The 14,342-nt window shown below is 37.9% G+C and overlaps 1 protein-coding gene across 9 annotated transcripts in view; it reads left to right on the top strand.

Annotated features, from left to right (window-relative positions):
• sytl2a (synaptotagmin-like 2a) overlaps nt 1–14,342 on the top strand; it is a 123,749-nt gene that overhangs the window by 58,855 nt on the left and 50,552 nt on the right. For 8 of the 9 annotated variants that reach the window (XM_059964532.1, XM_059964534.1, XM_059964531.1 and 5 more), the window contains exons 3-7: nt 3,910–3,969; nt 4,366–4,789; nt 10,854–10,999; nt 11,783–11,900; nt 13,926–14,001. In XM_059964532.1, the coding sequence (XP_059820515.1) occupies nt 4,689–4,789; nt 10,854–10,999; nt 11,783–11,900; nt 13,926–14,001 (441 nt within the window). In that variant the 5' untranslated portion in view covers nt 3,910–3,969; nt 4,366–4,688. Of the gene's footprint in view, nt 1–2,162; nt 2,242–3,909; nt 3,970–4,365; nt 4,790–10,853; nt 11,000–11,782; nt 11,901–13,925; nt 14,002–14,342 lie in introns of all 9 variants that reach the window. The other variant, XM_059964533.1, reaches the window with a different exon arrangement.

Raw genomic sequence — 14,342 nt, 5'->3', positions numbered from 1 at the left:
TATATTGTGCTGTAGGTTTTCTACGTTTCTGTGTAAGGTGGTGAACGTGGTAACTCATGAATGGAAAGGAGAGCTGATGCATCATCAATAACTCACTCTGAGACATAAGGCGAGATATCGGCTTTTATTGACTGGAAGAAGGAACAAACAGTGAGTGACCACCATACTACATCCTGGAGACTGAGAGGCCGGGCTTAGGCCTTGATCGCCTTTATACAGGGGTCAGTGGGAGGAGCCACAGGAGCAGTCAGCAGGGGGTGTGTCCAGACAGGCACACGTAGTTCACCACAAGAGCCAACCTTGGAACTGAAACCTTACCAAGTCGGCGGGAGAAGGTCGCATTCCAAGCTGGATGTTTCCAGTTGGATTACTGTGTTGTCATTCCTCCATCACTAAGAAGCAAGAGCTTGATGAGCTACATGCAGAACACTGGCATAGTGCACTCGAAAGAAATCTTACGCAACTATTTCTGGTCATCATTTCTGGATGTAACCATTGAAGAGAAGACCAAAGCATGCCTACATTGTCAGTGAGTGAGAAATGTTCCTCCGCTTGTTTCTTTTGCATCCATGGGAATGGCCTGAAGAACCATGGCAGAGGATTCATATAGATTTTGCAGGGACCTGTAGAAGGCCACAAGCTCTTGGTTGTAGTGGATGCACACAGCAAATGGCCTGATACTGCCATCATGAAGTGCACTACATCTGAGAATTGCTTTGAGATGCCACGTTCCATCTTTGTCTGTTTTGTGCTTCATCAACAGGTTGTAAGTGACAATGGCCCACAGCTCCCATCTGAAGAGTTTAAGGCATTCATGGAAGCAAATGATATTCAGCACATCAAGTCAGCACTATATCATCCAGCCATGAACAGGCTTGCTGAACGATTCAGACAAACAATAAAGCAAGCCCTCAAGACTTCAGCAGAAGGTGGATCCCTCGACCAGAGTCTCAGTACTTTCTTGCGGACAAACCACAACACAGCTCGACCCACCACCAAAATGGCTCTGGCCACTGCCCTGACAGCTTCACATCCAGCTTAACCTGCTTCGACCCCAAAACACAAAACAGATTGTACTAAATGAACAGAAGAGCCAAGCAGAGAAACGAGCCAAAGTGAAGTACGAAGTTTCACAGCAGGAGAGAGAGTAATTGCCTGGAACTACATCTCTGGAACAAAGTGGATACCTGTGATAGTGGTGACACAAACTGGTCCTTTGTTATACACAGTGAAAACTAGTAACCACATCCAGAGAAGGCATGTTGATCAGCTGTTGTCCTCTTCTTGAGGCTACTGAAAACCAACACACACAAGTTTCTGGAGGCAAGGGTTTTGGCCTGAAAAGTTGACTGTACTTCTTTCCAAAGGTGCTGCCTGGCCTGCTGAGTTCCTCCTGTATTTTATGTGTGTTGCTCGGATTTCCAGCGTCTACAGATTTTCTCTTGTTTACAAAGTGTCCAATCCAGTTTTAGCTGTAGAGATGGGACAGGATTCTGAGACAATGATTGCAGAATCTCTGGTAAGATCAAATGGTCAGTGTTCCCCCATCAGCTGTGCTTTCTGAGGTATCCCCTATTGAGAATGGAGTTCCCAAGCCAAGATCTAGACATGCACTACCAAAAGATAAACTGGCTTTGGTGTCACCCCCATGTTACTGGTACACTCACAGGCACAGGCAGTCTCCAGACAGATTGAATTTCTAGTTTGCTAAATAACCCTCGGCACATGGGGCAGGCTCATGTCTGGGAATGGAGGCAATCTGGTGAAATGTTTGTTGCATTAGTGTATATATGTCTTTTAAATAAGGAGACCAAAACCGAAAGCATTAATCAGGATGAGATCAATTCAAAGTCCTGTACATTCTTAGCAAGAAGATGTATTCTTGTACTGCACACACACACCCCAGCTTTGCAAAAAGGAAAATATTCAATTGTCACCTAATTGCAAGGTGTACCTGCATATTAAATGTTCCTGTAAGAGAACACCCTCTCAACACTGACATTTAATGTTACACAATTAAGAAATAACTACTTTTCTACTTATATCAAAGTAGACATTCTCACTATTCCCCTCCATTTACATAATCTGCCAATATTTCATCTATTTGCTTAACATGTCTATATGCCTGTGTCTTTTATGCTTTGCCTCTTAATTTAATATAGGCCATACGGTGATGATCCATGCTGAGCTTAGCAATGCAGCAAAGTTCTTCAGTAAACCAGTAGGAGCGGGCTGAGATTGGTGAGTGGCCAGAGGCAGCTCCCTGTAGATGTGCAAATAACTTCCAATTAAAGAAGACGGTAGGTAATAGAAGTCATGACAGTAACCACCAGCAGGACCCCAGAGAATCTGTCCATAGCTTGTAAATAGCAGAGGCCCCAATATTAATCCTGGACACTAATATTTGTATTGTTTCCCCTCCCTGTTAACCTACCTTCTAACTATGTCAATACATTGCTGTTATCTCCAAGGCACATAGTTTGTACATTGATCTTTTTAATATGCTACTTTATCCAATAGCAATCTAAATATACTGCAACTGCTGGTTCCACTTTATACAACTAGTTACATTGTCAAGTATTTTGAACAAACTCTTAAGTGCAATTTTCCTTTATCTGAAATAACTTTGGCTCAACCTAATCCCATTGTGATTTTTTTCTAAGTATACTGTTATTTCTAATAATCATTGCTTTTTCAATTTGTTTTTGATCTATCAGAATTTATGACATTTTAGAAAATAGCCAGCACTATCCACTTTCTTTAGAACTATAGGATGCAGAGAATGGGGTTCAATGCCTTTGTCCATCCTTAGTTTGCTAAGTACTTTTTCCTCTATTGTTACTTATCGATTCCTCTTTCTCTTATTCTTTTGATTACTTAGTAATTTTATTACAGTTTAATTTTGTTACACTTCACTTTATCTGTGAAGATGATACAACATTCTCCTTTAACAACACAATGGAATTGCTGGTGACAATTTATATGATGTGTGTGAAAAATAATCAGGAGCTTTATTGGTCCCAGAACCTGTCATTTTCCCTGTTTGCTGAGTCACAAATTTCAAAGTCTGAGCCTCTGTTTCTACCTCTGCAACTGGATTCTTGACTTCCTCATCAGGGGACTACAGTCAGTGTAGAACAGTCATAACATCCCCTCCTCACTGACAATCAACATAGGCTCACCTCAAGGATCATGTCCACTGCTCTACTCTCTTTGCACTCATGACTTGTGGCTAGGCACAGCTCAAACACCATGTATAGTTTGTTCCTGCAGTTTATTATTTTCGGAGAAGACATTTTAGTTCTTTTCAGAGGGAGTTCATGCTGTAGGGCTTTCCCTGGATGCTGTTGATTTCTGCCTTCAGGGAATCAATAAACCAGCTAGTAAGCTACAGATTGGGTTTTACTAGAGAAGTTTGAGAGTGTTCACAGTTTTGGAACTCTGCCATATGTGCAAGGTCTGAACTTTTGGGTACTCCACACTGATGGCTTTCGTGACTACCCTTCAATCAAGGACTTTTTGCGGACTCTTAGTGTAGTTAAGGTGTATTCTCAGCACTTGTGCAGGAGAATCTGCTCTTTCTGTCAGCAAATTCTATGCCAGGATAGACTTACACAGGAAAACAACTTCATTCATTTGAATAGTGATAAGAATGGCTCAAGTGGCCAGATGGTTTACAATTTTTAACTTAATTGTTTAATTAGTTTTTATTAATTGGCAGTATTCCTCAGCATATTTTAAAGCTAAATTATTTAATAATATTAAGTGCTTCAAGTTATTTTTTACTTTCAGTAGATTTTTAACTGTGTTTGAATGCTGCAGATACTTACCATTCAGTTGTATCCATTGATTATGACAACTTTGACATTGGTTTATCTCAATTTTAATATTTGAATGTCTCTGCCATAGTTCATCAGGTGTCACCAGGATCCAAAGGAGGAGCAAGATTTCAACTAACATCTGTACCAGGTAAGCATGGGTATTTGGTGTGATTTCCTACATTGAGCTGTGTCTGCGGAGATTTCTACTTCCTTTTCCCCCATGTCTATTGCTTGGGCTTCATGATAACCACAGTTGACTAAGCGGTGTTCTTTGAGTTATTCACTTGGTTGGTTTATTTAGATAATTGCATGTGGGACAGAGAGAATTAAACTGGTTATTTTAATTAGACAAATAATTAAGTAGTTAATAAAAAAAATCCAAAATTATTTACTTAAGTAAGGTAGGAATATTTTGAAATTTACAGTACTCTGTTGAATTTTCTTTTGAGAAAATATCTTTGAGCTTCAATTTAAAGGAGTAACTTTTAAATCATTAAAACACTTGTTTAAGTGTTAACACCTGTCTGTACCTTTTGTGTTTCAGAGTCTGTTGAAAATTATCCGGAACATCGAGGTGCAGGGTGCACAGAAGGAACTGCATCATTGTGAACTTGTGCCTGGAGCAATAAAAAAAGGAAGGAGTTATTTTTGCATACAATCTTCAATGTTCAAGAAGAGGAAGTAAAATAACATTACCTTGTAAAGATTTAGAAACTATCCTCTTACCTGTAGTTTAAAGAGGGCCAAGTTACAATATTAGCAGAGAAATGTAAAAGAATCAAGACCTCTCTTCTATGCCATAGAATCTGAAACTGAAATAAAATTTGAAATCACACATTTACCAAGTAGTCTGATCGAGCTGGAAAGATGATCGATCTAAGTCACCTAACGGAGGAGGAGCAGGCGAAAATCTTGAGGGTGCTGCAGAGAGATGCAGAGTTGAGAAAAATGGAAGAAACAAGAATATGGTAATATTTTTAAAATATATATTTGCTTACTGATATATTGATTTTTAAAATATATGAAATAACATTTAATAGGAAGATGTATCAGGTTTGTGGATTTCATGTTCAGAGGAAAAAGATGCTATCTGAAGTATTTTTAAAAAGTTTGCTAAGAGTCTACATTCACAGAAAGCAGTGGGAGTTTCAGTTTAAAGTCTGATGTAGCTGTTTTTTAACTTAATAAAACTGCAGATGATAGAAACTTGCAATAGTGATTAAAAATATTGAAGCTGCTCACAAATTAGGCAGCATCATTGGGGAAAGCAACAGAGTTAAATGATCTTTTGACAGTTTTACAGCCTTCGGTTTTGTTATCTCAATGACTGAAAGAAGGAGATGCAGAATTATGGGAGTGACAAAAAGCTGAGCTGTATGGTTAGAACAACTACGACCCCAACACTCAGGGTCCATTTCTTTTAAATTGTGATTTGTTAATCTCAAAGAATGTTGTAATCAATTCAGATTACACTCTGCAGGAACCTTCAATCACTTTCAATTAACAAGTAGAAGAGCAGAAAGCCAGAAGCTGTATCTCAATCCTGGGTGTTTGGGGGGGGGGGGGGGCAGTGGCGCAGGTGGAGAATTCCTAATCTTGTAGAGTATCAGCTGCAAAATGCTTTGTTAGAAATTTCATGAAGTTTTGGGCACAGCGAAATATTAATAACACTCTCTAAATGTCCGCAGAATCACATACAAATTGCAGCGAGGTTGTATATCACTTTCAGCAAATGCACCCATCCCAGCACCAAACACAAGGCAGCAGGTATGAAGAGGCCAAGAAGCTGAATCCCAGCGACAGTTGAGTTAATGTGAAGGTGATAATTGTGCCCTTCATTATTATACCCAAGCCCATCAAGCACTAGCTTACATTTTGACTCTGCAAGGGCAGAAGATAGGAGATATCAAGGTACTGCATTTTATGAGGAGAGGAGCCAGTTTATAGTCAGGCAGACAGTAAAGGGAATCTGTGATAGAGAAGCATTTAGGAGAGGAACAATGGTCATTTGGAGTACCTGGGCTGATTGTGGGCACCTACCATTGATGCCTCCTTTTTACAACCAGATAAATGTCTAGCAACCTTGTGACAGCCAGAGCAATGTGCTGTCAGAGCTCAGGTTGTGTATTTAAGCCTGTGTGGAGGCAAACAAAATAAGGACGTCTGTGGCAGAATAAGAATTCAATGGAAATTTGATTTTGAGCAAGTATTCTAATTTTGTGTGCAAAGAAATCCCTTAGTTCTGATTTGAATGATATTGAATCAACTGAGTATGAAGGTTCATGAGTGATGGATTAATACTGTCCTTCCATTATAACTTAAGTTTTCAATTATGTGTGTTGATTTAAAAAAAGAGTGTTTTGCAGTATGGAATCATGCCCTTCAGCCCAGCATTTTCATGATAGCTATCAAGTAGCTCTCTGCATAACAGCACAGACAAAATGCTGGAGGAACTCAGTGCCTCAGGCAGCATCTATTGGGGGCGATAGACAGTTGACAAATTTGGGTCAAAACCCTTCATCAGGACTAGAAAGGAAGGGCCCAGAGGCCAGAATCAGAAGGCTGGGGGAGGGGAGGGGAATGGAAGGAATACTAGCTGGCAGATGGTGGGTGAGAAAGTGGGTATGTGGGGGAGGGATGATGAAGTAAAAAGCTGGGAGGGGGTAGGTGGAAGAAACAAAGGGCTGAAGAAGAGGGAACCTAATTGGAGAGGAAATCCCATTTCTTATTCTCAGCCAGAAGCATTTTATACCTTAGCATTTTGAATGCTTATCTTAAAAACTACTTAAATGCTGACAGAGCACCTACCATCACTCCCACTTTGGGAAATGAGTTTCAGACTCCAGCAACTCTCTGGATGAAACATAAATCCTTGCCTCATCTAAATCTTCAATCTCTTCATGTGAATGCTGGCAAATCCATATGCCCGTTTTGCCTCGTGTTCTCTTCTGAAGGAAAAGCAGGAATTCAGGGACTTCGTTAATGCTGTGGTGAGGAGGGAACTATGGAATATGAAATGCATCATCTTCATTGCCTACAGTGATCGGGGTGCTAGGAAGTGGAAATAGATTGCAAAGATTGAACTTCTAGTTATGGATGTAGGCCTGAAGATTTGTTCATAGCTCATAACTCTATAACAACCTACATTGTAAACATCAGGTGTTGCTCCTCAAATGTAAAAATGGGAATACAGGCCCTGACTGTCCCCAAGTTACATCTCCCCATGTTATCCAGCAAAACGCATGAGGCTATCATGTAAGCATCTATGGTGGAAATAATTAAAATATTAAGATGGTAATGGTTAAGATGAAAGACAATCTGTAATCTATGGCTTTAGATAAATTTGCAACTCTAACATATTCTGTAACAGGTGTGATGGAAGTACTCACCCTGTTGTTTCTGATTTCTAGTGTATGTCTTTTTTGTTGCTTTTATAATTTCAACTGGACAATGTTAAAACTGTTGCACGAGTGTGTATCTGACTCCAAGAATATATCAGCTAAGCCACAGTGATTTCCGACTGGTGTACCTTGGCAAATTCCAAAAGGCTTGAAACAACTGGAAAACCATTATTACTGCCATTTATTCCAGAGATATTTGACTTTTCATGTACATAACATGACTATCTTGGCTATCAGGTTTAATATGAAATATTGTGCAGAATCCCAGAACTTAGTTTCTGTGATCCTCTATGTACTAAAAATAGAATTTGTCTCATTTGCTGCTGAAGAGAAGTCACTGTTATGCTCTGTTGCTCTTCTACTGGTTATTGGATTAACTATACTCCTTTTTGAAGTTTACTTAGATTTCTTTACCACCTTGTATCCCGAGGCTAAGTTTCTGGTTCCATTTTAACTTAAGGGAAAGATTGGGCACTGGACCACAATTTTGAAAGCCGTTTTGTGATCATTACAAATTATGCATGGACTGGCTGTTTATATATATAAAATTTTACCCTCATTCATTGGTTTTAAAAATGATCAAATGACAGTGAACAATAGGAATGATTGTGGTGTAAGTTTTGCATTAATTCTTTTTGATTTTTGCTGACCATATGAACTGCAGCAGACACAAGATCAGAATTAACACATTATCTTCTCATGATGCAGTTAAGTTTAAATAAGATTGAAAAAATATTGGACAAATCATAATTGAATCTAAATTTATAACAATTTCTCTTTAATTCCTTTAGTGCAGCATAAACTAGGTTGTGTATGATAGCAGGATAACACTTATCACGTGCATTAAATGTATAATTCAGTGATGTGTGCACATGGCCCTCGACTTTCCGAGAAGACTTCATTGGGATTGAATTTCAGAAACTATACTTCCTTGCGTTTCTCTCCCTCACATTTTACTTTCTTGTCTTCCTTTTCCCACTCTCTACTATTCCATCCCCTGTACTAATTCAAACTGTGCATCCTAACTGTTACTGTTGGGCAGAGGTACAGAAGGCACACACCCAGCGATTCAGGAACAGCCTCTTCCCCCTACCATCCAATTTCTAAATGAACATTGAAACCATGACCACTACCTCACTCCTTTTTTTGTTTTTTTGGCACCACTAATTTAAATGTACAATTTAATAGACATATTTCATGTTTTTCCTCTCCATTTATTTACCATGCATTTCATTGTACTGCTGCTTTACAAAAAGATTCACGTCAATCTGTTTCTGAAGTTCGGGAGGTACTAGGACTGAGACTTGAGAATAACTGGTTGGAAATGCTGAAAATGAACTCACTTTTGCCATCTCACTTTGGTAGTCTTTACTGTTTGGCCAGAAGACTTCGTGCCGACCCCATTCATCATTTGTTTAATATCTGAGCCAACACCCATGTTAGTCTTCTCATCAGAAACTTCCAGGAGATTTGTCAAATGTGATGATACTGTGGGCAGCAAGGTAACATGGTGCAATGCTGTAAAGTCAGAGTTGATTCCCACTGTTGTCGGTAATTTTGTACACTTTCTGCATAACTCTGTGGGTTTTCTCGAGATGGTCCTGTTTTCTCCCACATGCCAAAGAAATACGGTTAGGGCTACTGAGTTGTGGGTATGCTATGTTGTCGCCAGAAATGTGGAAACTGTGGAGTCCCCGACACAATCCTTTCTGATTTGGTACAAGTATGCATTTGTGTTTCGATGTACATGTAACAAATAAAGCATATATTTATCTTTTTGATTTCATACCGTAAATTTAGATTGATTTTATACAACCCTATTTTTATTTGTGTCTTGTTACCATTTCCTTAACATTCTTTCATTTACTCCAGTTCTGATGGCAGGCCAACTGGTTGGTAGTTCTGCCACCTTTCATAAATGGTTGAGTTGTTTTTAATACCTGCCCCATCAGTTTAATGCTAGCATAACTAGAGTGGCTGTATTCACTTCAAAATGAATCAGTGATCAAATATTTAAAAAGTTTAAGTGAAAAGAAGTGGGTGTCTTTTTAAAAATATTTTCATATATAAAACATGTTTTGCAAATGGTAAATGTGGCTGTAGGATTAGCATAGGGGTTGTGGTCAAGGAGCTGGATATCTTCACTACTGTTTCCTCTAAGGTGTGTGGCCACACAGTAACCGAAATTCTCCCTCGCATGTGTGCCACGCTGCTGGAATTTACTTTTATATGATGTTTAATACAATTTTGAAATCTATGTTAATATAATTGTATAAAATCCATAAATTTTCTAAATAATAAAGTTATCCCAACCTTTGAAACATTTTACATCATCACTGCATTCGCAATGTCGGTGTTTCAAGTTACAACACTCTTGCTAATTATTACAAATGGATGTCAATACCGTTGCTCATTGTTAATAAACAGTGTGTTGGGGAGCCCACAAGTGTCGCCACACTTTTGGCCTGCTAAAACGCCACTGCTGTCTAATTAAAACATTTTGTCTTTTGTTATTGTGCCTGTCATTTGCTTTGGCTGCCTGACATTGTTTGCTTTTGTCAGTTGTGGTTTGTATTTGATGTGGAAAAATTCTGATATCCTGATTTTTTTTGGTAAGCAATCTAAAATATGCGATTTTTCTGTTTTCATTCTAAATATTCATAGTATGCATATTACAAAAAATACATTTAGAGTGCTGCACAGTTTTCAGGCATTGTATGGGGAAAAAAACTTACTGCTCAGTGCAAAGGTCAGTTTGTGCAGCTGCTTAAAATAAATAAATAAACAGAATGAGAGCATTCTCTTTCTTAGAATACGGGATATCATGGAAAACCATTTGGAATTAAACTATTATTTCTGCAGCCACCACCTAAAGCTACTTTGTGGGCCACCCAGTCTAAAGGATTTATTAGCTCCCATTAATTTTTCTACTTACTAATTGATGACTTTATATCCTTCTTTGTCATATGACCCATCGATTCACCTCAATTTCCACAAAACTCTTTGTGTAACTTCATGATTGGAGAAAGAAAAGATTATCCCAGCTACTTCCTCTTATTTGCTTTTCCTTTTATCAAGTATTTTATCACCACTTACTTAATCATTCCTCAGGCCCTTTATTTTTGTTCTCAGGAGGAGAATTATTTTTCTCTAAGCACATTTTGATTCTTACTCCAGTGCAAAACTTATTGACGTGAAATATTTTCTCAGTTTTGCTCTCCTGAGTGAGTCAGCTCAGCATTTTCTGTTGAGATTAATTATGAAGTTCTTTAAAAAAAACGTATATGCTGGGAATCTCAAATGAAAAAAGGAAAAGCTGTAAACTTGAAGTATCAAAAACATTGATGGTTAATTGTTTTTCTTTCCATACATGCCACATGACCTGCTCATTTTGTTTCCAGCATTTTTGTTTTAATTTTTTTGGAAATAATTTGGAAACTGTGTGGCTCGGGTGGTTGATGGCTTGGTTGAGTTGCTCTCCGGTCTCGGCAATTCACTTGCAAATGTTTCGCCACTATATGAGGAGACATCATCAATGTGCTGTTAATTGTTTTTTATGAATTTATCTTACATAACTTCAGAATGCCCATGTCTCAACAAAATTAATTATTTCTTGTTTGATGTTTTTTAGTCAATTGCAAATTAGTAATGAAATTCAACGAAAGAATATGACTGGTGAGTGGTTTTATAAAGCGAAGGCAAGGAGGCACAAAGATACACTACATGGAGCTGAGCTAATTGCAGCATCAATGCGGAGGAAGAAACCCAAGACTATCTGTAAGCTTCCTTGATTACCTTTATAGTTTTCCCATTCATTGACTAAGAACAAACCTGGTGTACAAGAAGTTTGAACAGGGCATGATTATTGCCCACAGTGTCTTGCCCATTTATGAATTCTGAAATATTCTTCTTAAATATTTTGAGTAAATCTACCAACTGGTTACATTTTCCCCTGTAATGTGAACAATGTTTTTGAATGTTGCAGTTGTGTACATGTATTAAAGTTAATATATGCAGTCTACTTCTTCGAATATCCAGTTTATTATGTAAATTTTATAAGATTGTGCTGCAGATATTTTAATGTTAAAATCAACTATAAATGTTCCTAGTGGATTAATGATAGAAAAAGAAAAAGTTGAAGTTGTTCCATTTAATAATGTGTCCAAGTTTTGAAATTGTGTGCCTTGTATAGCTCTGTTCTGCTTGATAGAGCCTTTTGAAACTGCATCTAGGGGTAAAACTGTTTTATATCACACCCGCGAAAACCAGTGAATTACAGGTAGCCTACCAGAAATAAATGTGAATATCAAGGTTAAAAGTAAATTCAGTTTAATGTATGAGTGTCACTTCAGTATCTCTCATTTGTGGTTAGAAAGAAAATAGTGTTTCTGGTTGGAGATCATCAATTTGAAATATTTAATCTGTTTCTCTTTTTACTGATGCTGATTGACTTGCTGTATCAGTTTGCATCAGTTTTTGTTTTTAATTTAGATTTTCAGTATATGATATTTTTTCAATTGTTACTGTATTTCCCTGAATATGCACTATCTCCATTCACAGACGAACGCCTCCAGATGAAAGAAGCCAAAGAGAACTCCAACAGCTTTTCAAAAAATGCTGCGGGTGATATTTTTATACCACCTGAGCTTTCTTTATTCTTAGAAGAGCCTAAAAATAGGTATTGTCTATAAACTGGATGTAAACTACTTTAGTCAGAGCTATTAGAGCAGTTCAGTCAGAGAGACAGACAGTGGCTAATCTTCAGTATTTCTATCTTTTATTTCACTCTTTTTATCAAGCAGATTTTTCCAGCAAGGGGCACTTATGCAAATTTTTGAAAAGGTGAACTTTAAAATATTATCAAACAGCGTGAATCTTGATTGAATACAGCATGTGCTGAGATTTATACATTCAAGGTCAACTCAATATATATATTTTTAAAAATTATTTATTAATATGATGCAAGCATTGCGAGTAAGGCAAACATACCTTGCCTCTCCTTATTGTCCATATTGATTGTGAGCCACCTAATTAAATCAAAGCACCTTTTGGCAAAAACACTTCCATAGTGTTATCATAAAGGGAGGTCCAAGATTTGGATACAGTGATGCTAAAGAAATGAAGATATATTTCCAGTTCAGGAGGATTATGTGACCTGAAATGAAATTTATATGCACCTTATGCCCTCTCCTTTGAGGTTGTTAAAACAGAGTCCCCAAAGATTCTCAAAGTAACAACAAACTGGTAACCTAACCAGTTAAAATGAAATTATAGTGATGGTTTCTTATCTGTTCAGTTTTCTGTGCATCTTCAAACATCCTTCATGAATTCTCTGGAACCAACCAAACCACCACAATAGTTTAAAATTGAAATTGAAAACTTTTTGAAACAGATATTTCTACTTGAGTCAAATAGCTGCCATTAGCAGTAAGAAGTACTGTGATTGATTTAAGTTGTTTTGTGATGTTTTTTGGGGGAAAAATTGTTAACTGGAAATTCCAAAATATCTGGAGCTAAATTCTGTAAATCTAAACAAAAGTAAAAGACTTTGCACTGCCTATGCCGTGAGCACATGCTTCCAAGCAATAATTTTCCACACCTGCAGTTTCAATGAATAAAAAAAGGTAAAATGATACATTGTGCTATATGTGTGATTCAGTATCAGGTGATCTCCAGGGCCTCTGTTGGTTGCTACAATGCTGTAAAGTTCTACACCTTGCATGTAATATGGTGTTTGTGGTAAATCGTTGATATGCAATTACTTATTGATCATAAACCAAATAACTTTTAACTAAGTTAACAATCTTTTAAGGGCTGCCTGTTGATCTATCTATGAATTTTGTGGCCTTGTCACATTGTATCATTGTACCTGATGGAAAGGAATTAGAAACATAGAAACAGAAAACCTACAGCACAATACAGGCCCTTCAGCCCACAAAGTTGTGCCGAACCTGTCCCAACCTTAGAAATTACTAGGCCTACCCATAGCCCTCTATTTTTCTAAGCTCCATGTACCTATCCAAAAGTCTTTCAAAAGACACTATTGTATCAGCCTCCACTGCCATTGCTGGCAGCCCATTTCATGCACTCACCACTCTCTGAGTAAAAAAAACTTAACCCTGACATCTCTGTTTCTACTCCGAAGCACCTTAAACCTGTGTCCTCTGGTGACAGCCATTTCAGCCCTGGGAAAAATCCTCTGATTATCCACACGATCAATGCCTCTTATCATCTTATACACCTCTATCAGGTCACCTCTCATCCTCCATCACTCCAAGGAAAAAACACCGAGTTCACTCAACTTGTCTTCATAAGGCATGCTCCCCAGTCCAGGCAACATCCTTGTAATTGATTAGTGTAGAAAATAATTGATTGCACTAGATAGCATAACTAGATGCTTTTACTTGTTTTTTTTTAAAGATATTTGAGGCTGTAAGTTTTTTTGTATTCACGGTATACTAACTGATGCCGTTCCTGAAGCATGGTAATAAGAACATGGAATTGGGAGGCCAGAGGCGTTAATGAAACTGTAGAGGAGCGGAGATGAGCAGCTTGGGGAAGGGACAGAAATAACAATGATAACGTAAATGGTGGGATAAGTTGTGCAAGAATGTAATAAATCAAATGGTGTTAGTTTTAATGCAGAGTTAAGTTTCATGCACTGCTTTTTGGAGGTGCAAGAACTTTCCCTTTCCATTTTCAGTGCAGTGTCACAAAAAGAAAACGCAACTCAGTGGCAGCAACAGATGGCAAAGAAGAACCCCCCTTCACTGGGAAAGGTATGTTTCCTAGTGGCTCAGACTCAGTTATGTTAAATGTATTGCTCCTCAGTGGCAGTTAACGTACTTGATATGTGATGTGACCATTGAGCTTGTGACAATAGTGGCAATGCATGATAAATTATAGTCATGTCGATATTTCAAATGTTCTGTGAAATGTGCAGTTCAGAAGGCTTTAGTACTTGGATTTGCTTGGACTAATCACCATCCCAGAAAGAAATACTTTTTTTTCAGTTTTTTGCTACAGGTCTGCATGGGTTGCTCAACTTAGAGAGTCTGTCCTAACACTGCTAATCATTTGATCTGTAGAAGGGAAAATAGGAGGGAAACTTGTAACTTAG

The sequence above is a fragment of the Hypanus sabinus genome, chromosome 3, assembly GCF_030144855.1.
Source record: "Hypanus sabinus isolate sHypSab1 chromosome 3, sHypSab1.hap1, whole genome shotgun sequence".
NCBI lineage: Eukaryota > Metazoa > Chordata > Chondrichthyes > Myliobatiformes > Dasyatidae > Hypanus > Hypanus sabinus.
The sequence above is the reverse complement of the archived record's forward strand: the minus strand, read 5'-3'. Positions and strand labels throughout refer to the sequence as shown.